Here is a 25,162-nt window from a genome sequence, read left to right on the forward strand (position 1 = left end):
TGCGCTGAGTTCAAGGCCCGCTCAGCGTGTGCACTCGGTCAGTGAAGCTGTTGTTGGTAAACACCTGACAGAACATGCGGCTCACACATGGACGGATAGTAACTGCTCTGTGCTTCCCTCCAGCAGGGGCAGAAGAGGAGCTGCAGGTGATTCAGCCTGATAAGTCTGTGTCCATCGCAGCCGGTGAGACGGCCACTCTGAGCTGCACTGTGACCTCCCTGCCCTGTGGGGCCCATGTGGTTCAGGGGGACAGGGCCAGGCCGGGAGCTCATCTACAATTTCAGAGAAGGCAGCCTCTCTCAACGAGTAACAGCTGTCGCAGACACCACGAGGAGAGACAACATGGACTTTTCCATCCGCATCAGTAACATCACCCCAGCAGACACAGGGATGTACTACTGTGTGAAGTTCCAGAGAGGAAGCCCTGACACGGAGCTCAGGTCTGGAGCAGGCACTCAGCTCACCGTGAGTGGTGAGTACAGTGTGGGATCCTTCGTCCCTGGTGTGTGGCAACAACAACAAGGATGCCCTCAGTTCTGTGAGCAACAGCTAAGAATCAGGTGCTTCGGAGCTGAGAGTCATGATCTGATTCATGGTCTGGTTGCACCCCTTCTGCAGATCAGGGAGGTCGAGGCCTGGAGAGGTCATGCTCTTTGCTCAGTTCTCACAGATGGTAACTGGTGGGAAAAGTCTGGAACCCCTGTTTGCTTGGCTCCCCAGCTCTGGCCCTTCCAATCCCATCTAGCACCGTGGTTCCAGGGATGAGGGTCTGAGTGACTTGCCCATCACAAGCCAGACCTCACCCTGCCTCCAGAGAGTGCTCCCCTCAGTGTGGCCCAGTCTCCTCCTTACTGACGCCTACTGGGCACCTGCTGTGAGCCAGGCTGTGCTCTGGGTGCCGGGGGAGCTGCAGGGAACAACACAGGCAAAGGTTCTTCTCCCACGAAGCTTTGCTCTCTTCCCCCCAGTAGGGAGAAATCCACCCAGGACAGGGAGGGGGGAGAACAGGTTTCTTTATTTCATCCTCAGAAACATCACAGGAGAAAAAATTCCTACGAGGCACAGACTTACTGTTTCCTCTGACAGCCCTGGTGGGAGGAGATGCCAGAGGTTGGGTATTCACTGTGGGTCGCTCCGATAAACCCCCTTTTTATTTCAGGGACCCAGGCACACTGTCACTGAGGCTCCGAGCAGAGTTATCTCAGACTATCCCTCACCAGGGAGGAGGTTCCCATATGGGTGACAAGAGTCATCCCACTGAGGCAGCAAAAGTGCTCAGTTTGGTTTTTCTGCCAGAGGCCCAGGGTCCTGCATCTGGACTGTCAGCACCTTTAGACCACCCTGCCCAGCCCATCTAGGTTAAGAGGGGGCCTGAGGCCAGGAGGTGGCAGGGGCTCTGCCCACGGCACATGCCGATGACTGAGGACATCCAGGCAGGTTCCTTCCTGTCCTGTCGTAGGACTCACTTTCCATGGACGACCTGGTGCATAGTAGGTGTTGAATAAAAGCTAATTACACCAAAGCATTGCATGAGGAGCCAGAATACTCCTTCAGTCATTTTCTTAAAGGTTCAGATGCCCCTTGCATTCAGACCCTGAGGTCCGAGGCCACTGGGAACCTCTCCCTACCTTCAGCCACATCACCCGGACTGAAGCATCATGTCACCTCCCAGAGCTGCCCCTTGTTCGGCAGCTGCCTCCCGCTCCAGGTGTGGAGATAGCCTTTCATTGACTGTCTTCTGTTGATGGATGTGAGTTGTTCCTGACCTTGGGCTATTAGAACAGAGCTGCAGGGGGACACCCTGTCCACGCGTCACCCTACTCAGGAGGGAGATGCCCACTGGAAGCGGCGTTGCTAGGTCACAGGCTGTGTGCATTTTAATCTGTGGGGATATTGCCAGATTTCCCTCCTAGACATGGTAACAACAGTCTCCCCACAGCTCCTGGGCACAGGCAGGGAAAGTAGCTTTATCCTGGTTTTGAGGATATTACTCAAGTTCCCTGTGGTGCTCCTGAGGCAACCACAGGTAGTAAGCATCTCCATCACCACTCAGATCTGCAACCGCAGGTAGTAAGCATCTCCATCACCACTCAGATCTGCAACCACAGGTAGTAAGCAGCTCCATCATCACTCAGATCTGCAACCACAGGTAGTAAGCGGCTCCATCACCACTCAGATCTGCAACCGCAAATAGTAAGCGGCTCCATCACCACTCAGATCTGCAACCGCAGGTAGTGAGCGGCTCCATCACCACTCAGATCTGCAACCACAGTAGTAAGCATCTCCATCACCACTCAGATCTACAACCACAGTAGTAAGCGGCTCCATCACCACTCAGATCTGCAACCACAGGTAGTAAGCGGCTCCATCATCACTCAGATCTGCAACCGCAGGTAGTAAGCGGCTCCATCACCACTCAGATCTGCAACCGCAGGTAGTAAGCATCTCCATCACCACTCAGATCTGCAACCGCAGGTAGTAAGCGGCTCCATCATCACTCAGATCTGCAACCACAGTAGTAAGCGGCTCCATCACCACTCAGATCTGCAACCACAGGTAGTAAGCGGCTTCATCATCACTCAGATCTGCAACCACAGGTAGTAAGCAGCTCCATCATCACTCAGACCTGCAACCACAGTAGTAAGCGGCTCCATCACCACTCAGATCTGCAACCACAGGTAGTAAGCAGCTCCATCATCACTCAGATCTGCAACCACAGTAGTAAGCGGCTCCATCACCACTCAGATCTGCAACCACAGGTAGTAAGCGGCTCCATCACCACTCAGATCTGCAACCGCAGGTAGTAAGCGGCTCCATCACCACTCAGATCTGCAACCGCAGGTAGTAAGTAAGCGGCTCCATCACCACTCAGATCTGCAACCACAGTAGTAAGCGGCTCCATCACCACTCAGATCTGCAACCACAGTAGTAAGCGGCTCCATCACCACTCAGATGTGCCGCCTCCTGGTGGAGGGCTCGTCCTCGTCCCCAAGCCGCCTGCTCAGTGAGGCCCTGGCTGAGAAAGCAGGGAGCTGGGAGAGGCCAGGCCCATGTCTTCATTTCGGCATTTACTCCTATAACCAGTGCCATGGCCCTTCTGACAGATGAGGACACCAAGGCTCAGTGAGAGGACCTCAGTGAGCAGGCAGCTAAGGTTGAGCCCCAAGCATCCTGACTCAGGCCCTGCTCTGCCACCCCCCACTGTGCTTGCCCAGGTGTGGAGTAAGCCTCCAGCTTCTCTGAAGTCCTGAATTGGGTTGTTCTTCAGCAGTAAGCCTTAAAACAAACAGTCCTGTGGGGGGCAGGTCTAGTTTTACATCCCCTATCGGACAGGTGTGCAGATGTCCCGTGAGGTGCTGGCCCTGCTCCTAACGGCACAGCCCAGCGTATGAGAGCAGAAAGGAGGCTGTCCCTTCGCTGTGGTGTTTTTCCTTCACTGAGCAGCCTGGGGACAGCAGCCTGGAGAGAGCAGGAGGGTCCCTGCAGCCCCAGTAATACCATGCGTACCATTCCTGTCTCTGCAGACTGAGGGGGGTGGCATTTCCTGGAGGGCACTGGGGCCCCAAGTGAGCATGAGTTCATATTCTAGACTCGCTTGTCAGGGCCCATTCTCCCATCTGTTGCTGCAGCATCCCCAGGCCGGGGCACGTGGAGTCGACTCCTCCGTATAATTCCTTGCAGGCAGGCGTCTCACAGGGCAGGAGGGGACGGCAGTCAGTGTGGTACACTCACTCTGCTGATGGACATGAAGCTTGGGGGCCACAGGACATGCCCTGGGACACAGTGCTGGGTGAGGAGACAGCCCCTCCTTTCTGTCAGCCTCACTGCACTCATTGGTAGACTAGCGATAGTCATGGACTCCTCCAGGAGAGTTGAAGGATTTGAGGTGATGTGTCTGAGTCACCCAGCACAGAGCAGCACCCCAACATCAGGTGTTCCTTCAGGGCGTGGTCCAGTTTCTTTCGCGGGGCCTGCTCACCTGTGGGCAGTGTGGGTGGCCTCACACCGAGGCAGGGAGGCATGAGGACTCCGTGAGCCGGTCCGGGAACAGGCCCTCGGTGCGCAGGGGCGTCTTCCCGCAGCTGTGCTCCTGGGCAAGACCCCGTTTCCCTGGAGTCCTCGGCGTCCCCATCTGTGAAGTGATCATCGCAGCTCCTGTTCAGGGGCCCCTGAGGGCCGGAGGGATGTCTGCAGAGCCAGGCGGGGGTTCAGGGGGTTCCTGAGCGTCAGTGCCCGGTGGGTGAGAGCATGGGCCCAGCCCCGGCCGCCTGGGCTCACATCCCAGCCGGGCCACCTCCCAGCTCTGTGACCTCTGACCCTTCTCCCCACACTGCGCCTGGGTGTCCTCCTCGCCGGCGCCAGCACTGACACCCCCCCCCCCCGAGTAGCTACAGGACTGAATGGGTGTCTGCGAAGTGCTTCGACAGCGCCTCAACAGATGAATGGTCCCCGAATGTGAGCTATGATGCCCTGAGGCCATGGGACCTTGGGCAGGTCACTCTCCTCGCCAGGCCGCAGTATACATGGGGCTAAAGGTGGGGTTCAGTGCCTTTCAACTTTGGCTGCTCATTGGAATCACCTGGGAAACTTTGTAAAGGTCCCCAGACCCTGGCTGCACCTAGGCAGTCTGATTTAACTGCTCAGGCGTGGGCCTGGCAGCTGGGTATTCCAACGATCCAGAGGATGCTAATGCTGAGCCAGGCAGAGAGCCCTGAGCCCGGTGTCCTCTGAGCCACAGGGACCTTGTCATTCTCCCCTGACAAAGGTGGCGCCCCCTGCTGCAGGGCTGAGAGAACAACAGCTTTAGGGGTGCAGGTGCCTTCGGACAGCATGTGCCAGTAAAGGCTCCCCAGGGCCCCAGGAAGGAGCCCTGGTGGAGTGGCAGGGACCCTCCCAGGAGCCAGCCGGGCTGAGAGTGGCACCCTGCCCTCTCCACCCCGAGGAGGGGCAGCCCAGACACCTGTTCAGATCCGAGCCCCATTGCTGGGGGCACCTTCCCATCTCTAAACACCTGTGTCTAAACAGGTGCTGGAGTCCCCACAAATGCTCGCCGCTCAGCCCCAGAGCCCTTCCTGCCCCCGCACACCAACACCTCAGTGCCGGAGTCTGTCCTCCCTTTCTGCAGAATGCGTCCTGCTTCTGTAAAGAGCTAACCTGTAGGGAAACGCGTGTGATCTCCCGTGTGTTTTGAAAGTCAATTCACCAAACTTGTTTCCTGAGGGGATCATTAAAAAAAGAGAGAGAACCATCATTTGGTGGTTTCTCTGCTTTTTGCATCTGAGCGCTCGCACGGCAGCTGCAGGGAGCAGGATTTCGGCTTTCTCCGTGTTTCCGCAATGCTTTTGTTTCGGCTTCTTACTGCCTAGAGAGCCCGGACCCGGAGGGAGGCAGCCCTTCCCACGGAACGAGTAGGTCCAGGTCTGAGGATAGCAGTCATCGGTGTCATTTAGTAAGCACTTGCTGTAAAAGGGAGTGCAAAAGTAAGCTTACAGTCGTTTGTATGGAAAATAATATAATAAGGAATAAATAATAATACAGGAAGAAACTGTGTTTTACGTACTCAGAACTGTAAACCTACTTTGGCCCACCCCTATATGCCGGGCTCTGTTTTACATAAATCCTCACTCCCCCGACTAAGGGTGGTGTTTTGGCCCAGTTTGTACAGAAACAGACACTGAGGATCAAGGAAAAGAACAGCGACGCTAAGTCAGTCGGTCCTAGGAGTGGTGAGAGGGGCCCTGCCCTGCCCTCCCTGTGCGCCCCTGACCAGCCAGTTCCTCTCTCCGCCTCATCCCCCAACTGAGACCACACAGGCCCTGCCGTCAGGGTGCTGAGGGGCTGAGGGGCGCAGAGGGAGCGGCCCATTATCAGGATACCAGGAGGCCCTCACTGAAGGGTAACTGGTCCCAGCACCTCTAGGGACACCCAGGCTGCTGGTGTTTTTATGACTTGACAGTCCACGTGACACTCCCTTATCGATGTCCTCAAAATGTCTGATGAGTTATAGGAAGCAAGTTAGATATTTACCAATGCAAGTACTTATTAATATTTGCTGTCTGCTCACGTAGAGAAGGTGTTGGGTAATAATTAACAATCTCAAGACCCCCCACGGAATCCTTCTACAGGGAGGAAGTGCTCTCGTTCTTGATTCGGGGATTGTGGATGCTTTCGGGACCCGGGGTGCTGCCTGCCTCATAGTCTGGTCTGTCTGTTCTCGTCCAATGACGATTAAGAAATGGGCCACCACTGGCTTTCTCAGCACTCGGATCCTTGTGCTCCTCCCAAACTGACCCAAGAGACGAACCCAGATTCAGAAAAACATCCCGTCTCTGCCCTCCCCCCTTTCAGATTGAGTGATTGGCACAGATTAGATAGACTCTACTGGAGTATTTTTGGAATGAATGGAAACTGTGGAGTAAACTCATAAACACCTGAAGGGAGAGCTCTGGATATGCATTAAGTCTGGGTTCAAGACAAATCTATGTTCATTTATTTTTGAGAAGCATCTTCTGTTTTGCTCAAAGCAAAAAAAAAACCTTCCATTGCGTGACGTAAGCTGCAGCCCAGGGAAGGAGACATGCCTGCTGCCCGTTTCACAGGTGGGCCTGGGATGTCCCCGCCACACCTCTCCTCACCTAGCCAGCCTGGTTCCCGCTGTCCTGGGGGTCCCACTGTCACGGGGACCCCGCTACCCACAGCTTCCCCTGCACTCACTTCCGTGTCATTTACTCGGGAGCCGGGAGGCTCCCAGGGAAGGCCCGTAGGAGCAGTTAGTGTGAAGAGCGAGACTGCGCAGTGATTGTGTTCCTGGTCCCAGACTGGTGGGAAATGACCTGGGGAGGAAAGAAGGTGACCTTGAACTCAGGCCCAGAACTGCTTGCAGCCCCTGCCCCTCGGAGTTCACTTCCGGGGCATGAGTATCCTCCGCTGTATGATGAGGACAGTGACACCCTCCCAGATTAGGAGAAGGATGTAGAACAATATATGAGAAGGTTCTTGAGAGTGTCATATGCTTATCGTCAGTGGTGATAATCACAGTCATGTTCATTGTTTATTATGCTCCTGTTACAGCCAAACCCTCTCTCCCTGTGGTATCGGGTCCTACGGGGCGGTCCACACCTGGGCAGACAGTGAGCTTCACCTGTGAGTCCCATGGCTTCTCCCCCAAAAAGATCACCCTAAAATGGTTCAAAGATGGGAATGAGCTCCCAGCCTCCCAGACCACCGTGGACCCCGAGGGAGACAGCCCTTCCTACAGCATCTCCAGCACAGCCAAGGTGGTGCTGGCCCCGGGGGATGTTCGCTCCCAGGTCATCTGCCAGGTGGCCCACGACACCCTAAAGGGAGACACTACTCTTCGTGGGACCGCCAACTTGTCTGAGACCATCCGAGGTAGATGTCCCTCACAAACTACCCAAGCCCACACCTGGTCCCTACCCTCCAAGCCTGCTCCTCCCCCTGCCTTTGCTCCAGAGTTTGATTTTCCTGGAATCTAATTCCTGACAGTTCTTCCCATCACCAGGCACCTGGATGTGCCCATCACTCACCAGTGTTGAATGGCAGCTGCCAGGTGCACACCCACCACCGTACTTGGTAGTTCCATCTACTTTACCAATAGCAACTCCAATAACTGAGCATCTGCTATAAGCCAAGTTCCTACGTTCTTGGTGATTTTATTTATTTTGCTACAGTCATCCTGTTCCAACTGCATGCTGGGGCTGTCCTTGGTGATGTCACTCCTAGTACCTAACAGGAGCTACCAGTTCTTGAACACCTACTGCGTGCATGGCACTGTGCTTAACGATTTCATTCACATGTCTGAGCACCCGTCCTCTGTGACCTGTCCTTGAGCGGTGGGGGAGCTAAGGTCTGCAGCCCCCTGTGTGATCTGTGTCCCATGAGCTCAGAGCTTCTGCCCTGTGCTGTTTCAGTTCCTCCCACCTTGAAGGTCACACAGCACACTGTGTCAGGGAACCAGGAGAATGTCACCTGCCTGGTGAAGAACTTCTACCCCCAGCACCTCCAGCTGACCTGGTTGGAGAATGGAAACAAGTCCCGAACAGAAACGGCCTCGACCCGCGTGGAGAACAAGGACGGGACCTTCAGCTGGAGCAGCTGGCTCCTGGTGAACCTGTCTGCCCACAGGGAGGATGTGATGCTCACCTGTCTGGTGGAGCACGACGGGCAGCCGGCGGTCACCACTAACCTCACGGTCAAGGCCTCTGCTCATCAGAAGGACCAGAACACAGGTGGACCCTCTGGTGAGGCCCCTACTTTAACTGATCCAGCCCCAATTAAATCTTACTTTTACTTTTACTGTTATAAGTAGTAATTCATGCTTATTACAGAATAATCTAGAAGTCTATGGATAGAAGGTAGAATTTTAGAGTGAGCTCCCCTCCCCCAAACTTCAGGCTCCATAGTCAACACTGCTGAGAGTTTGGTACATACCTTTACAGGTCTTTGGACACCACTGCACATTAAAGAAGAAAGAGCTAGGGAGGGAGACCCTCCTGTTCCCCGCGTCCTGCCTCTTGCTTTCTCCACCTGACTGTCCCTGCATTCACCGCCCATGTCAGCCCCCCCCTCCTGGCTCTTCCTAGTGTCCTGGTTGCCCTGGCTGCCATTGCAAGCCTGCCCCACGGGAACGCGGAGGGGCTGGCGGATGTTTGCAGCTTTTGTCATGTATAATCACTGCTGCAAAATGTCCTTGTCCCTGCTCTGTTACATGTGCAGCTATTTCTGTGGGACCATTTCCCAAAGAGCATTCTAGACCCAAGTGCATGCCCATTGAAGGTGATGGTAATGCTGCCATCTCCCGGGAGAGTACATGGTGCCAGGGTGGCATTTTCCCAGCAGCCCTGCAACGTGTTGTCATGCATCTCTCTTCTGTCTTCACAATGGCAGCGCCTTGTTGGCATTTCGGCGCCAGGGTGGAATGTTCCATCCCTGTCGTTAGCATAGCCGTGCCTTGTACACAGCAGGCCCTTTGAGTGGATTAGAGTAAAGGCCATTTCTTTCCTTTGTGCATCCTTCAAGGGATCAGGGAGCTCAAAGAAGTCCTGCGGCCCTGTCAAGGTGTCTCTGATGTCACCGATGCCTGGTTTTCATAGGGTGAGCAGTCGGGATGTACTTACTTAGAGACACTTAGAGACAGGATGTACGGATCAATCTCTGGCTCTGTCCCAGAGTCAAGAATCCACTGGGTGACCTTGGACAAGTCAGTGCCTCTGCCTGGGCCGCCTGCTTACTCATGGCGCGTGGCGGAGGGGAGCTCTGTGCCCCGGCCGGGTCTCGGCGAGGAGCCGCGGCCACTGCGGGACCCGCTCTCAGCCCAGCGCACAGTAGGCACCCAGGAATACTTTTAGAAAGGATGCAAGAAGGAGTTGGCTGGTTGTTTGGTTAGTTACTGAGTCCATCCTCAGAGCTATCCCACGTGGTAGAGATTAGTTTTGGCCTCAGCAACACACGAGGAAGCCAGTGTGTGGAGGTTTACATGACAGGCGCAGGGTCGTACAAGTAGGGTCGTGGACCGGACCCCACGTTTCTGCCGCTCAGCCCTGCTCCCGACTGCTCACTAGGCTCCGGTGTAGGTTCCTCCTTGGGCCCCGAGGCCAGCCAGGTCCTCGTCTTCATGTCAGGTGTCCTGGGTTCAGAGCCCCTATGCCCGGGTCCTGGGTCCCGGGTCCCGGTCACTCATCAGCAGACATTCCCTGACAGGTCTGCAGAGTCCATTATCACCTGCATGTCGGCCACTCCTCGCTGTCCCCATTGTGATTCAGTTTGGATGGACTGTGCCGCCACGGTGGCCACTGGCTCACTCCAATGAGGAAGAACATGTTTCTGGTCCCCAGAAGGGATATTTCTGCCCACGTGCGGCAGCCCGGTCTCCACCATGCTGTCGGCACCTGACAGTCTCTCCCTGGCACCTTGGCATGGTGTCTGCTACCCGAGGCTGACCCATGTGGGGATGTGTGTGCAGAACCGTGGGGCTCGAAACATCCAGGACGACCCAGCCAGATGTTCTGTTGACGGTGCCCAGCGAGTGGTGCAAAGAGGCGGTGGGTTGTAATCCTCTTTGTGTCTAACTTGCGAGCATGAAGCCTCTGTTCTGTCTTGTCTCTAGATGATCCCAAGAATAGTATCTTCATTGTGGTGGGCGTGGTGTGTGCCTTGCTGGTGGCCCTGCTGATCGCAGCCCTCTATCTCCTGCGCGTCCGACAGAAGAAAGGTGGGTGGATGCTCGCTTCCTCCGCAGAAGTTTGCCCCAGGCTCCTTCCCAAAGGGAGAGGCCACCAGAGTGCTCCGGGCTCTGCATGGCTTGAGCCATTGGGATGTCCAGTTACCTCCAGCAGTAAGGAAGAAGTCCAGAGGTAGCAGGGCTGTGGCCGGCGCCACTTGACCAGGCTGCAATCTGGTGGCTTTCCCTCCCGTGACCTTCCCCTCATGGCTGCCCCAGGCCCCATCTCTCCATGGGCCCACTGTCAAGGTGGGAGGCAGGGAGCTGCCAGGGTGGCAGGAGGGTCTCAGGGAGGAAATAGCATCCCAGGAGCCCCGGGCAAACTCGCTTTCCTCTTACCTGTCCAGGTTCCACGCCCAGCCCCTAAGCAGGTGTGGGGATGCTGCCACCACCTACCTGCAGGGTTGCTGGGAGGGTTAGGTGGGTGACTGCAGGCAGAAGGTTAAGAAAATACCTGGCACACAAGGGCTCACTAAATGTTAGCACCTGTCATCAGCATTGTATGTGAGGCCAGAAACACGAGCCACCTCCCTGGAAAACTTTCCTCACAGTGGCAGGAGGGGACCGTTCAAATCTAAGACATTGTGCCGTGTGTGTGTGTGTGTGTGTGTGTGTGTGTGTGTGAGTGTGATGTGGTTGTGGCAAGGCCTCTGACTTTGGAATCAGACAAACCAAAGTTGTCATAGGTTCGAAACTATCAGTTTGGGCTCCACGAGTCTCAGTTTCCTCACCTGTAAAATGGGTACAGCAACGCCTGTGTTGAAGGACTTATGAAACCAAAGCAGCTCATGTGAAATAACAGCTCTGACACATTCTCAGGCCTCAAAGAATACAAGTTCTCTTTCCTACTCTCAAAGGAAACACTTTTAAGCCAAGGTTTCTGAAACCTATTTGACTACAAATGATAGAAATACATTTCATATTTCAACCCAACACGTACACACTCCATAGATAAAATTAGCACAGTGATATTTTCTTTTTCGTCCTATTCTATACTAAGTTCTCTAAGAGGACTGGGTGTGAGCTGCCACGTGTCACAGCCTACGGAGCGCGAAGTGCCGTCCTGAGCTGCCTCTCGGCGACCCCCAGGCTCAGCTCAGTGAGGGGCCACGATGCCTCAGCCCACGTCTTTTCTGCACCCCTCACCTCTGCCCCCAGGTGCCCCTCCCTCGGGCTGGCAGGAGGGCATGGCTAGGAGTACGAGCCTCCTCCAGGAGGGCTACAGTCAGGCCCATGACTCTGGACTCTGGAAGAGCTTCTGCAAGTGATCTACCTAGTGGTTTCCCTAAAGTTCCTGGGGAGCTCCACACAGGAAGGACTCCTTGCCCACCAAGGGTGGCAAGCCCGCCCATTGGATGCAGTGTTCATGGCGACTGTTAGTGAAATCCCAGCCCCTGGACTAGAGCCTCATCCCTGGGCACCATGCCACTCCTGGTACACATGAGCTCATTGCTGGGGGCTCAGGCACCAGTGGCCAGGGTTCCAGAGGAGGAATGGGGGTTTGGAGAGCTGCGGACATGGTGCCACCCAGCCCGAGTGGTGGGTCTGTATGGGCAGACCCCAGCTCTCAAACGTAGGCCCCAGTGATAGAGACCAGCACTCGCTCAGCCCTTCTGGTGTGAGGCACTGTCCTCACCACAGACTTCCGCAGCGGTGCTATTAACCCCATTTTACAGGTGAGGAAACCGAGGCATGAAAAAGTTGTAAAACTTGCTCAGGGCCTCACTACTGGTGAGCGGTGGGGCCAAGATTGGAACCTTGGCAGTGGGCCTCCAGGGCCCACTCTGTACCTCGCTTCCACCCGAATGAGATGCCCCCTTCCCCGCATTGGTCCCTGGAAGGGCCCGCCCATCCTCTACCTCAATACAGTGAAAAATCCTCATTTCAGTTCCACCAGTTACCAGCTGTGTGACCGTTAGGAGTCACCCAGTCTGTTTGGTGTAAAATGGGGGTGATCAGTCATTGGACTCCCTGAGACAGCTCGTGTCCCAGCCCTTTACAACCATCCGCTTCCATTTGGATGGTAGATGCTGAGCTGCGGCCTCCCCACCGGTCCCTGCTCACCTGAAAACCCAGTACCTGCCCAGGCTGCACACAGGAACCCAGCAGCGAGGGTGTCGGCGTTGCCGCCGCCGCCAGCCTGTTAGCACGAGGTGCAGAACACATTCGGGTGTGCATGTTGCTTTTTAATTACAATTTTGCAATGAAAGTCTAGTCAAATGGCGGCTGAACCCCAGTGGCTTCTCTGTGGGATGCCCCATATCACAAGTTTAAAATCTCTGAACCAGATGGACCCTTTCTTTCCTCCCAAGATCCTTTCTGAGAAAGTGGTGACATGAAAATAAATGAAGGTCCCGCCCAGCCCTGAGTCAGAGAGCTGAACTCCAAGCTCAGAGGGTGGACATGACCCACCGAGTCGCCTAGCGAGCGAGTTGTGGGCAGAAGTGGGATTCACACCTGCTCCCCAGCCCACAGCCCCCCCCCCCCCCCCCGGGCTCTGTTCTCCAGCGGCGAAAGGCCGCGACTGGGACCCAGGCTCGATGCAGGGTCTCAGGTAAGGGTGTGGTGAAGCCCAGACCCGGGGAGGCAGGTGGCCCCTCCCAGGATGCTTGAGGATCTGACCGTGGGCAATTCCCAGAGCTGAGAAAGCAGGAACCTCCTGGCTCCCTCAAAGGAAGATGACGGACCACCCTATGGGGTGACCGTGGGGCTTCCTACGGTGGGGAGGATACAATTCCAACAATTTCTCCCAATGTCACTGGAGGCAAACCTTTGCCCACCCCCACCCCCAAAAGTTACGTAAGAAAAGTTTGTTTCTAGGTTAAATAATTAACTTTTCTTTTCTCTTTTCAGCCAAGGGCTCCACTTCTTCTACAAGGTAAGTGCCTGGCTGGGCTGGGAGGCAGCTGCAGTTGTCACTTAGCTGTTTGACAGCCCCAATCTGAAAAGCATCATCCACACTCACTGACCCTCAGGCCTGTGCCAGTCAACCTTTCTGTGCCTTTCCTTTGTCCGCGCCTGGTCCAGGCCCATTGTTAACTATTGAGAGGATCTGAGGGGACTTCCATGCACAGAGGCACCCATTTCTGGCCTGCTGGCCACAGACAGTGAGACTCATGAGATCCCATTTGGACTGTGGCAGAAGCCTCCTGCTCACGCCACCCCTGATCCAACTTGTATACTTTGCTCTTTCCTTCGTTTGTTAAATATTTACCGAGCACCTTGGCCCAGGGGCCCTGGGAACACTAGGTCATCGTGCCTCCTGTAGCCCGCGCCCTGGTCAGAGGCCGCGGCGGTGACCTTATGGCACAGATGGTGCCTTAGTTTGTGGATTCATATTTTCACTGATTCTTACTGAGACCCTGCTGTGTGCCAGCTCTGTTCTGGGGGCCGGGATACAGCAGTGAACAAAGGCAGCCTGGACCTAACTGGGGTTCAGATGCCAGCGAGAGAAGCAGTAAGCACAGAGGTAGATGATATATAATGTCATGTCAGGAGGTGGCAAATCAAACAGAGCAAAGGGGAGAAGATTTATGGCAGGACCCCCTTAGGCCGGGGGAGGGGCCTCCTCTGAGGATGTGAGCAGGGTTCGAGCTAGGGAGCCGTGAAGCAGAGGTTGTGCGGGGCGGACAGCGGTGTGGCTGAGGCCAGAGCTGAGGTGCCAGGAGTCACAGGGGAGCCTGCGCCCGGGGCAGAAGGCAAGAGAGGAAGGGCCGGAGAGGCGCTCAGGGAGATGCGGGTGCTCAGGTCTGAGCTGAAGCCCCCCAGCCAGCTGTGGGACTCACCCAGGCTTCTCAGCTTTAGGGGGGCCCCTGATATTCACCCCAGTAGAACTGAAACGGCACCCCATCATCTACATCATGAATGTACCTACTTGGAAACCGATGAACATCTGTACTAAGAGCAATAAATAAAAACTATAAATAGCTTCATGTTGGTTTTAGGTCAGATTTTGCCACCAAGTGGGTTTTGCAAATCTTTTGATTTTTTTTAGAGCTTTGTGGATTTCAGAATTACAGCGCAGGAACTGAGGCTCCAGAGTGGAGGCCAGTGGTCTGGGGCCTGCGGCCGCTAGGACCTGGGGTTTTACCCCCAGCGGGATGAGGGGCCATAGGAGGGAGATGATCTGACTTTCATTTTAAAAGTATCACCCTCAGTGTCATGTGGGGACCCAGCTGTAGGGGGTGAGGGGGGAGGCAGAGAGGCCAGGGAGGCGACCTCTGCATGATGTTCCAAGCAGATGATGGTGGCCTTGACCAGCGTGGGGGGAAGGGCTGAGAAATGGTCAGATTCTGGTTATATGGTGGAGGTATAGCTAAAACAACTTGCTGATGGAGTAGATGTCAAGTCAGGGACAATCCTGAGGTTGGGGTCAGTGGGGGTGCTGTGTGTGTGCACATCAAGTGTACTCTTTTGCAAGGGCAAGGTTTGGCTTCCATTGTTTGCCTAAAAATCTCTCGTGCCGTGGTTCTCAACCTTCCTAATGCCGCGACCCTCTAATACAGTTCCTCATGTTGTGGTGACTCCCAACCATAAAGTTATTTTCGTTGCTTCTTCATAACTGTAATTTTGCTACTGTTATGTCTTAGGCGACCCCTGTGAAAGGGTTATTCGACCTCCAAAGGGGTTGCGACCCACAGGTTGAGAACGGCTGCTCTCGTGACTTTCATGGTCCTCAAGATAGTCCAGATGCCCTGCTGAGGCCCTCAAGCCCCTCCCGGTCCAGCCCCTGCTGACGTGGACAGTTTCACTGCCAGCCACTCCCCAGTGTTCGCATTCTGTGGCTCAGCCACGCTGTACCCCCTTCGCCTCCTCCCTCAAGCCTCGCTCTCCTCTAGCCCTATGCACTGGCCTCTTACCCTGACATGTGCTCCCCCACCCCTGCTCACTCACCATCCAGGGTCTCCAGGATTCCAGGGGCAGCAGTCAGAGTGGGCTCTGTGAACAGCGCCCCCTAGAGTTGTGTGACATGGAAGCTAGAGTGGACACCCCTCCTCTCACCTAGTTACCTCCTGCTCTTCCTCTGGGCTCAGCGAGGGCGTTATCTCCTCCAGGACTGGGAGCCCTCGGGGGGCTCTCCCATTCCCCTGCGTTGACATCCTGGTGTGTTCAAACTGCCTCTGCACTTGTCCCCAGATTGTAACCCATCCCTCTCGAGGGCAGAATCATTCCCTCATGTTCACTGCTGTTGGCTGCTGAACATGGCACCGGGCCTGGAATGGAATAGGTGCTCGGCAAAGGTTTCTTAAATGAACAAATGAAAGAGAGAAAAAAATGAATGAATGAATGAATGAATGAATGAATGAATGAATGCCATCCCAAACCACTGAGGCAGCCTCAATCTCCGCCTTCTCAGAATCCTTAAAAGTCTCCTTCTCAGGGGTTTTACAACCCCAAATATGAAAGCATCTCTCTTTTTTTTATTGCTGTCATTGTGTTTTATTTGTTTTTCCTTCCCAATTAGACAGTAAGTTCTGGAAGAAAAGGGCAGTGTCAATAATGATAACGATGACGACAGCATCAGCCGCTAACATTTATTGAACGCTCACTGGGCTCTAGGAACCGATCTATGCCTTTGCCTATATTAGCACAAAGGTGATTTTAATTATCACAAAAACCCTCTGATTTACTATTATCCCAATTTAATTGAGCAGGGGTTCTCAGACTTGAGCGCGCAGCACAATCCTCAGGGGGGCTTGTTAAAACACAGATTTCTGGGCCCCGCCCCCAGAGCTTCTGATGCAGAATTTATATTTCTGACAAGTTTTCAGATGCCACTGCTTCCCAGCCAGACTCGCAGAACCCTGTCCTAGACCGTGATTATTGTCCCTACGTGTGGTTGGGAGACTGAGGCTCAGAGAGTCCTGTTCTCCTTACCTGCGCCCATGCCTCTTGCTGCCTCGCTCTTCCCCGGAGAGGCCACCCATTTTCTGCCTGTTTTTTAGTTTTCCAGTGTGAGTCTACCAGGGAGCCGGAGATCACTTGCTCCCTCTCATCCTCTAACCAAAGCGATAGCTAGCGAGGCGTAATGGTGGTTTCCCACGCAGCAGGGGCTTCGCTGGGCTGGCTGGAATCAGGCGCTTTCCGGAGGACACAGGGAGGGAGCCAAGGGGGATGCCGCTGCTTTGTGCTCAGAGGGCCCCTCTGGCTGCAGAGCCTCTGGAGGGACCTGCTATGTCCAACTCCCTGGGTTAGGAACGTACCTTGTCACCTTCCCCAGCGCAGACGATGGCAAATGTGTCTGTTCCCTTCATTGGGCGCCGGGGTTCATTCCATTGGCTGTTTGTTCACTTGTCAGACACTCACTGCGTTTATCCCTGGAATATTTAGAGCTTCCTAGATTCTTTCATTTATTCATCTATTGAGTCCAGCTCAGTGCCAGGCCTTAAGCTGGGGGAGTGTAAAGGGAACAAAAATGGCACTAGCCCCGGTCTCATGGCACTTTTGATCCAGTGGGACAGACGGTCATTCATTCATTCATTCATCGCTCACCTATTTACAGCATGCTAATGATGTACTAGCCCATTACTGGGTGTCCGGGCTCCAGTGGTGAAACAGATGGGCCTCGTCCCTGCTGGCAGGGACACCACGGTCCATTGCGAGGCAGGTGACCAATGGGCCAGGAGGTTAATACACAGCTTGAGGCAGGTGCTGACTAAATAAGATGAAGCTGGGCACAGAGCAGAGCAGGAAGTGGGGTGTGGAGGGTGATCAGGGAATGCGTCTCTGAGGATGTGACATTTAGAAGATAGCTGAAGGATGAGAAGGCATGAGTCATAGGGACATCTGGGGCAGTAGTGGACCGGTGGCCTGGGCAGAGGGAACAGCCAGTGCCAAGTCCCCGAGGCAGAAGCAAGTGGAGATGACCCTGAACATGGAGGAGGCCAGGGCAGCTGGACTGGAGTGGCCCAGGGGGAGAGAGATGGGAGATGAGGGGCAGGGCATGTGGGTCTTGCCAGTCAGGATATGGAGATGGACTTCACTGTGTGGGGGAGAAGGGGTGGAGGGTTTTGAGCAGAAAAATGATACGACGTCATTTATGCATTTTACATGTGGAGAATGGGGTGCAGAGGGTCAGGAACAGAAGCAGGAGCACAGGGAGGAGGCACCTCAGGAATCTGGGGAACTAGGATGGTGGAGGTGATGGACTGGTTGGGTTTGATATGTATTTTGGGGGCAGAGTCAACAAGCCTTGTGGTGGCTTAGACATGGGTTGTAAAGGAGGAGAGAGGAGATTTGGGGATGGCGCCCAAGTCTTTAGCCCGAGCACAGGGATGAGTAGTAACAGGACCACTCACTGAGGTGGGAGAGACCAGAGAAGAGAGAGACACACACAGAATGGATACTTTCTTTCAATCTGAAATAGCTCTGAAAGAAAGGAACCCCGTGTTATGAGAAAGAAGTTGGGGGTATTCAGTGAAGTTTCCCCAGGAAGAAAAGGAGCGAACTAGATGAAGAGGCAAAGACTGAGTGTGCAAAGGCCCTGGGGCAGTCTGACTGGCATTCATCCTGTCACTTTTGAGCACTTTTGAGTAGCCATATGGTAAGGAAGTGTGGCAGGCAGACAGAGAGACAGATAACTAGATGGGAAACTATGTGAGGAGGTTTGAAATTGTCACAGAGGTTCAGCCAGCAGCCCGTCACTGTCAGAGAAGCCTCCCCAAAGACATGACACCATAGTTGAGTCTTGAATGATACACAAGTTAACCAAGAGAAAAAGTGGTCAAGAGGGTCATTCAAGGCTGTTGCTATGGACACATAAACTGTGCTGCATGGAGTAGTCCTATTAAATATATGGTGAGTGGTCCAGCTCGTGTGGCTCAGTGGCTGAGAATCAACCCATGCAGCAAGAGGTCGCCGGTTCGATTCCCAGTCAGGACACATGCCCAGGTTGTGGGTCGGATCCCCAGAGGGGGGCATGCAGGAGGTGGCCAATCAGTGCTCTCTCTCATGGATGTTTCTGTCTCTCCTGCTCACTTCCTCTCTCTCTAAAATCAATAAAGGAAAAAAAGAAAAAAATATTTGGTGGGTGAATAAGTGGGGAAATGAGGAGAGGGGAATGAATGAGTCTGGGCGGGGGTGTGGTCCGTAGGGGCCAGACCACATGGGTTTGACGAGCAGGGTGGTGAGTTGGACTTGAACCAGAGTCACTGGGGGCCCCAGAAGGGCTGGAAGCAGGTGGGAGTGGTAGCCCTGCATGACCTTCCTCACCAGACAGTGCCGCTGCTCCTAGAGGGTCGTTTCTGTGGCCACGTTGGGCCCGTCATGCCCCAGAACTGCTTTCTGGGCCAAGCACTCATGCCAAATCCATTAATAACCCACTGCCAAGCCCCATTGCTCACTTCTGACATTATCCAGGCTGACATCCCCGGAGCTGCGGCCTGAGAATTTATACAACTGCAGAACCAGTGGCTCTGGTTCACTCACCACCTTGGCTGTGACCCTGGAGTGAGCCAAGCCGTGGCCTCCAATTACAGAACTGAGTGCATGAATGGCTCCTTTGATTAACCAGGACACTTGATCCTTCCCTCTTCTCTTTTTTCACTGCTAACACCTAGATGTGTATGATATACAACAATTGGAGAATATGGGAAACTAAAAAGAAGCAAAAATACCACCCCAAAGCCCCAGTGGTTAGCATTTTACTGTGTTTCCTTCCAGTGTTATGCACACATTTTTCATAATTGAGAGCATTCCCCCGAGAATTTTGTTTTTTCACTTATCTTTTAATGTAATCATTTGTAATTAAAAGAGAAACCTCTTCCTAAACCCTTTAAATCTTTGTCTACAAGTCTATCCTAATTTCCTTAACCCGTCCCAGCTGGCAGAGCAGTAGACGGAGCACCCCTCCCCCACTCTGCCCTGCACCAGTGCCTCTGTCCATAAAGCTCTTTCTGTATTTTAATCCCCCCAGTGCAATTATGAGTCAGAAGATGAGGACACCTCCCCAGCTCTTCATTTGGCTAAATAAGCTGCTTCCCAACAGGGTTGCACCGGTTTGCCCCTCCCACCAGCAATATATGCAAATGCCCGTCTCACCATATCTTCCCCAGCACCGAGTATTATAATTTTTCAAGGTCCTTGCCAATGGAGTAGCTAAAAAAATTGGTAGTGCATTGCTGAAAATTCCTTTCTCGCGAGCCTGACCCATTTGTCCAAACGTGATAAGCAGTTGTACTTCTGTTGTGAACAGCTCTTCCCTGTCCTCCACCCATATAGGAAGTGGAACCTCAATGTTATTCTTATCAATTACATGAGCGCTTGAGACAGGGAGGATATTTTTATCTGTGTGTCTCTTTCCTTTTTAGGTTGCATGAGCCTGAGAAGAACGCCAGAGAAATAACCCAGGTACAGTCCTTGGTGAGGTGCCCTTCCTGGGAAACTCGATGGTGTGATTTTCTTACGCCAGCCGGAGATGCAGATTCTGTTCTAAATTAAGACTCCTTTCCCGGGGTGGGAGGGTGCGGAGGGTGGAGGATCTTTAGATTCCTCACTTTCCCCTGTTCTCTGCACACTCTCTCCCTCTGCTCCAGCCTGGATGTCTGTCCCCATCCCCTTGACTCATTGCCACGCACTGCACAACTGCAGGGGGCACAGTGTGTTCATGTCAGCGGAGTCCGGCTGCAGCCTTCCTTCTGGGGATGGTGCCATCCCACCTGCATGCGTTTGCCCAGGCCTGTCCCCCCAGCAGGGGCCCCTGCCCAGCTCATTCCTAGCTCCCCCTGTGCCTCTCACACAGAGGCACACAGCGCTGCTGGGGTCCGTCTTTCTGCTGCAAAGACCTCGTGTCATTAACTCCTCCAGCTGGCAATGTCTCCGCCTCATCGCTGGGATTTCGCAGGCAGCATGGTTGGCCTGTTTCCGAGAAGCCTCGCCTCGCTCCTTACGGGCTGACGCTGTCAGACCACGGAGGCAGAGGGCTCCCCTGTGTCTTGTAACAAGACAGGCCCTGCCCTGAACCTGGAACACGAGAACACCAGCTGTCCTTGCCATTTCCCTGGCTGTTGTCATCAGTTTAGATGTAATCTGCCGGAGAGAATCAGGGCTGGAATCAGACATGATGTTTGTAGGCCAAAACGTTGCGGCCTGCTCTCCTGACCCAGCACGGCCCCCCGTGGCCCTGGCACAGGCTCAGGTGGTAATTAGAAAAAAACACAATTTCCAAACATGGGAGAAGGGGACCTTCTCCCCCAGTCATTTTACCTCTGGACTTCTTTCTGGAACTTTCTGGGGAAAGAATGATGGTAAAAAGAACTGATTACTGAAACCTAGATAAAATTCAGTCAGCAAACACTCGCTGAGCACCTACTATGTGCCCAGCCCTGGGCAGTGAGCCGGGCAGTCACCACTCAGCTCTTGTGGCACTTGCAGCCTGGTATCTGGGGTTCCTGGTGCCAGGTGCCAGCCCTTGCCAGGGAGGGCATTTAATGCTGTTGGTGCGGGTTTCCTAGAGAGAAGTGTGAGCGTGCAGGGTTTGGGACACAGGAGCTGTGTGGTCAGACCACAGCTTTCGAATTCAACAGACTTTGGTTCTTCTCCAGCTGTGTGACTTTGACCAAATTATTTAACCTCCCCAGGTCTCAGTTTTTCCACCTGTAAAAGGGGTACATCATTCCGACCAAGCCGGGTTGTGATAAGGCCTAACTAGGTGATCCGGGTGATAGCATGGTGCTCACGGCCGTCGGGAACTGAGATCCGTAGTTGTTTTTATGCACCAACCAGGAGTTACCCTTGTCGGCAGCTCCCCTCCGCTCTGCAGCATAGGGCCAGGCACAGAAGAAGCAAAGTTTATCATTCCTGATGGGTAATTATAAGGCGCAGTTGTGGGTGATAAGATTAGCACATGGGAGACAGATATCCAGGTTTGCTGGGTGGCTGATAATTGTGACCATTTATTGAACATACATGCTCATTCCGTACGCGCCAGGCTCCATTCTAACTTTACCTGGATGATCTCAGCCGATCTTCACAGCGACCCTGGAGATAGATACAGTTATTACCCTCACTTTACAGGTGGGGAAACTGAGGCCCAGAAAGGTGAAGAATTTCCCAAAGCCTGTCAGCTAGAGAGAGCAGAACTTGACTCAAACTCCAGGCTTCCGACTGCGGAACCTTTCCCACCCTAAGTGGCCTCATTCTCACACGCCTTGTTCTGTTTCCCAGTGCCCAGCCTCACCCCGAGTGAGGCTAAAATTGTTGCCATTCACTGATTTGTTCCTTCAACACCCATCCGGCTTCTTCTGGGTCAGCCTCGGTTTCTGTACCATAACAAATGTCTCATGACTATTTGTCAAATAAATCAGTCAATGAATGAATGTCCCCACTCCCCAGGGGTCAGCATTTACTCGGACCCCATACAGACACAGTCCTATGTGGTGGGAACCCCGGACCCAGCCAATGGGAGGGTGGATTGAATTCATGACAAGGGGAAGGAGAGGGACGGACGCTAGGCAGAGGGAAGAGTAAGACAAGGCAGGACAGAGCTGTGGGAGGAGGTGACACTGAGTCAGGGCTGGGAGGTGACCACAGTGGCATTCCAGAAGAGCATCGGGCTGTGTGAGGAGGGAGGTGGATTGGAAGGGTAGGGCGGGAGGCAGGTAACCTTGACCAGAGAAGAGCTGGGTTTGAACTGTGGCTGAGTCTGTGGGGGCCAAGAGGAAACAGAAGCATCCAGACTTGCTACTGATGAGTGGGTGAGAGGACAGGGGCTCCAGAATGATCTTCTGTCTATCTCACTTAGGTCCAGGACAACAACGACATCACATATGCAGACCTGAACCTGCCCAAGAGGAAGAAGTCTGCCCCCCGGGCTGCTGAGTCCAACAACCACACGGAATACGCCAGCATCCAGGCCGTCCGGCCGCCCGCGCCTGAAGACACCCTTACCTATGCCGACCTGGATATGGTCCACCTCAACCGGGCCCCCAAGCAGCCAGCCCCAAAGCCCGAGCCATCTCACTCGGAGTATGCCAGCGTTCAGGTCCAGAGGAAGTGAACAGGGCCTAGGTCGTCTCTGGGTCTGTGCCCATGAGCCTGCCTGTCCCCCGTGGGACGGGCAGCTCAGTTCCCGGAGGGCCAGGGTGGCGCAGGTCTTGGGACCCAAGGATGAGGCTGGATCTTGGCTCCCCGACCCGCTTGGCTCTCCAGCATTTCCAGGGTGGCCACAGCCTCCCACATTGTCACATGGAAGCTAATGCTGCCAGACCGGCCAGGGAACCCACCTGGGACCTGGCCAGAGCTGCCAGGGGTCCAAGAACTCTCATGCGTCTCTCCATCAACCATGGGTCTTGACGACTCTTGACAGCCTCCTTGATCTTCCAAGGTGAGGAGGGAGAAAATCCCCACCTGCTCCTCCCACCACCACCACCACCACCACCATCCAACGGGAGCTCTGGGAAAAGTTCTGCTTAGATTAAACTGCCCCATCCATGGAGAAGCTTAAACAAAACAAAATAAAAAAAAGCGCTGGGACTGCATCCTGAGAGTCAGTGAGGCTGCTGCCAACAGCCCTGGCCTCCCGCATCCCTGGACTGACAAGTCACAAGCCCTGGGGAGGAGAGAACCCTCCAGGGAGTCCTCCACCACCGAGGACTGAGTGCCGGACCCCCCTCCTCGTGCCCTCCGAGACTCCTCGAGGGCCCAGCATCCTGACGTGACACTCCATGTGGACCCGCCTCGCCTTTCCAGACCTGAGCTTGCTTCCTCCAGCTAGCACTAACTCAGCAACATCTCGCTGTGGACGCCTGTAAATTATTGATACATGTGAAACGTGCAATCTTGAAACTGAGGTGTAAGAAAATTTGATCTGTGGTGTTTTGTTTGTTTTTTTCTTAAAACAACGGCAGCATTATCTTGGCTCTTTGTCATGTGTTGAAGTCCATGGTCGGGTCTTGTGCCGTCTAAGGTTTAGCAGTTGGTTCCCTGGAGGGAAGATGCTACAGCAGAAAGCGAGGTCCTCATGTCCCAGAGCTCTGAGGATAGGGACGAAGACTCCAGCTCGGCTGCTCCGTGGAGATGCTCAGCCTTCTCTCCAGGACGAAATTGGCCACGTTCTCGGGCGAGCCACGTGGCTGGTACTACTGCCTTCCTGCCCCCGCGTGGTAAGTCTGAACCTGCCAGTGCTTCTCCAGGCTGCCTCCTCGCCCTGCGGTCTTGTCGAGACCAAATGCCTCAGTCTGCTCTCTTGGAAAGAGGGGAACCATTCCTCATTAGCACTTTAGGGCCACGCAGGGTAGGAAGCTGTGCCTGGCTTTCCCCCCACACACCCTTTTAGTGACCTTCCTTCACTCCAGCTCTCTGATTTCTGCTCTCAAACCCTGTGGGATCAAACTGGAATAAATCCAAGGCCGGCAGCTGGGCAGCTGTGAGGCCAGGATTGACCCCTTTCTGTCCCTCTGTCTCAGGAGGTTGGGCAGAAGCTGTGACCCATGGTCCTCTGACCCCCACCCTTCCAAGGCAGTGTGGGGGCCTGGCTGGCCCGGGGCCAGCAGCAGCTGCACACTGTTTGGTTGTCACATGTAGCTGATCCGCTCTTAGCGCTGAGACACTCGTCTTCCCCGCCCCCGCCCCGGGCCAGAGGTTGGGTGCCCGAGGGATTGCTGCTCAGGCCACCAGAGCAAGAGAGAAACTGACCCCTCCTGCCTGGCAGCATGGCCTACAGGTGGACCCGGCTCTCGGGGACGGTGACGGGGTGTTTTACATGACGGCATCCAGGAGTGAGCTGAGCCAACAGGCCATGTGGGCAGCTTTGGCTCAACGAGCTGGAGTTTTTCTGTGGCATCTGGGAGCACAGTAGCTCAGCCACCTGGCTCAGACCATTTCCAAATTCCAAAAGGTTGGCTTGTCAACCTGTGTCTCCCCGTCTTCTGCCCGGAGAGAACGCACACACACGCGCACACACTCACACAGAATCTTGAAAGGATGTTTTCTTGGTGCCATTTTAATTTAATTTTATTTTGACGTTCGGAAGGGGAGTAAGGGAGTGAGTCCAAGGAAGCCGTGTAGTTTGAGCTGCAGACCGGCAGCCTGGAGATTCTGATACCTTGTGTATCGAACCCCAGGAAAAGGAAGAGGTCGGAGCGACAGTGCGGAAGGAGCGTGGTTTCGGGTTTATTTTAAGACTGCTGGGAAGGAAACAGGCCCCATTTTGTATATAGTTGCAACTTAAACTTTTTGGCTTGCAAAATATTTTTGTAATAAAGATTTCTGGGTAACAATGACTCCTCTGAGTGTTGAGTGTCCTTGTCTCTCTGCGTGTGTCCCCTTGTCCCCAGGAGCCTGGGAGAGGCTCGCATGTGCCTAGGGCTGGGCAACGATCATGGCATTTGGTCCTCTCTCTTGGGTTTGTTTGTTTTTTCAAATTATTTTTCTTTGTTGAATTTTTTTTAGAGAGCAAGGAAGAGGGAGAGAGATGGAAACATCGATGAGAGAGAACATAGACTGGCCGCCTCCTGCATGCCCCCCACTGGAGATTTGGCCCACAACCTGGGCATGTGCCCTGACTGGGAATCGAACTGGCGACCTCTTGGTGCATGGGTCGACGCTCAACCACTGAGCCACACCGGCCAGGTTCTCTCTTGGGTTTTAAATAGACACAAAGACTGTTTCCCTGGCTCAGAGGGAGTCGGGGGAGGTTGTGCCCAGGACACCTGCATAAGCAGAATTCCAACAGACAACTGAGTCTGAATCCGGCGCTGCTACTTCAGAGCTGCAGGAATTCAAACCACTCATCTCCCCGCGACAGGCCCGTCCTCAGCACGGTGGGGACAGTACCAACTGCAACCAGGTTACTCTGGGGATCAGAAGGGTCATGGGGCACCAAGCCCTATGCTTGGGACATGCAGACCTTCACTACACATTGGGTCTTTTCTCCCCCCTCTAAACATTGCACACTGGGGTCTGGTCACCCCTCACCACCCGTGG

The 25,162-nt window shown here is 54.2% G+C and overlaps 1 protein-coding gene across 1 annotated transcript; it reads left to right on the forward strand.

Moving 5' to 3' along the window:
* On the forward strand, positions 1-24,448 carry SIRPA (signal regulatory protein alpha). Its single transcript, XM_036244382.1, is given in 8 exon segments — positions 1-220; positions 222-472; positions 7,072-7,392; positions 7,932-8,261; positions 10,127-10,231; positions 13,094-13,118; positions 19,549-19,588; positions 21,981-24,448. Coding segments are annotated over 8 exon segments (1,473 nt in total). The 5' UTR covers positions 1-74; the 3' UTR covers positions 22,236-24,448.
* Positions 24,449-25,162: the final 714 nt, after the last annotated feature.

The sequence above is a fragment of the Molossus molossus genome, unplaced genomic scaffold (genome assembly GCF_014108415.1).
Source record: "Molossus molossus isolate mMolMol1 unplaced genomic scaffold, mMolMol1.p scaffold_m16_p_6, whole genome shotgun sequence".
In the NCBI taxonomy this organism is placed as follows: Eukaryota; Metazoa; Chordata; class Mammalia; order Chiroptera; family Molossidae; genus Molossus; species Molossus molossus.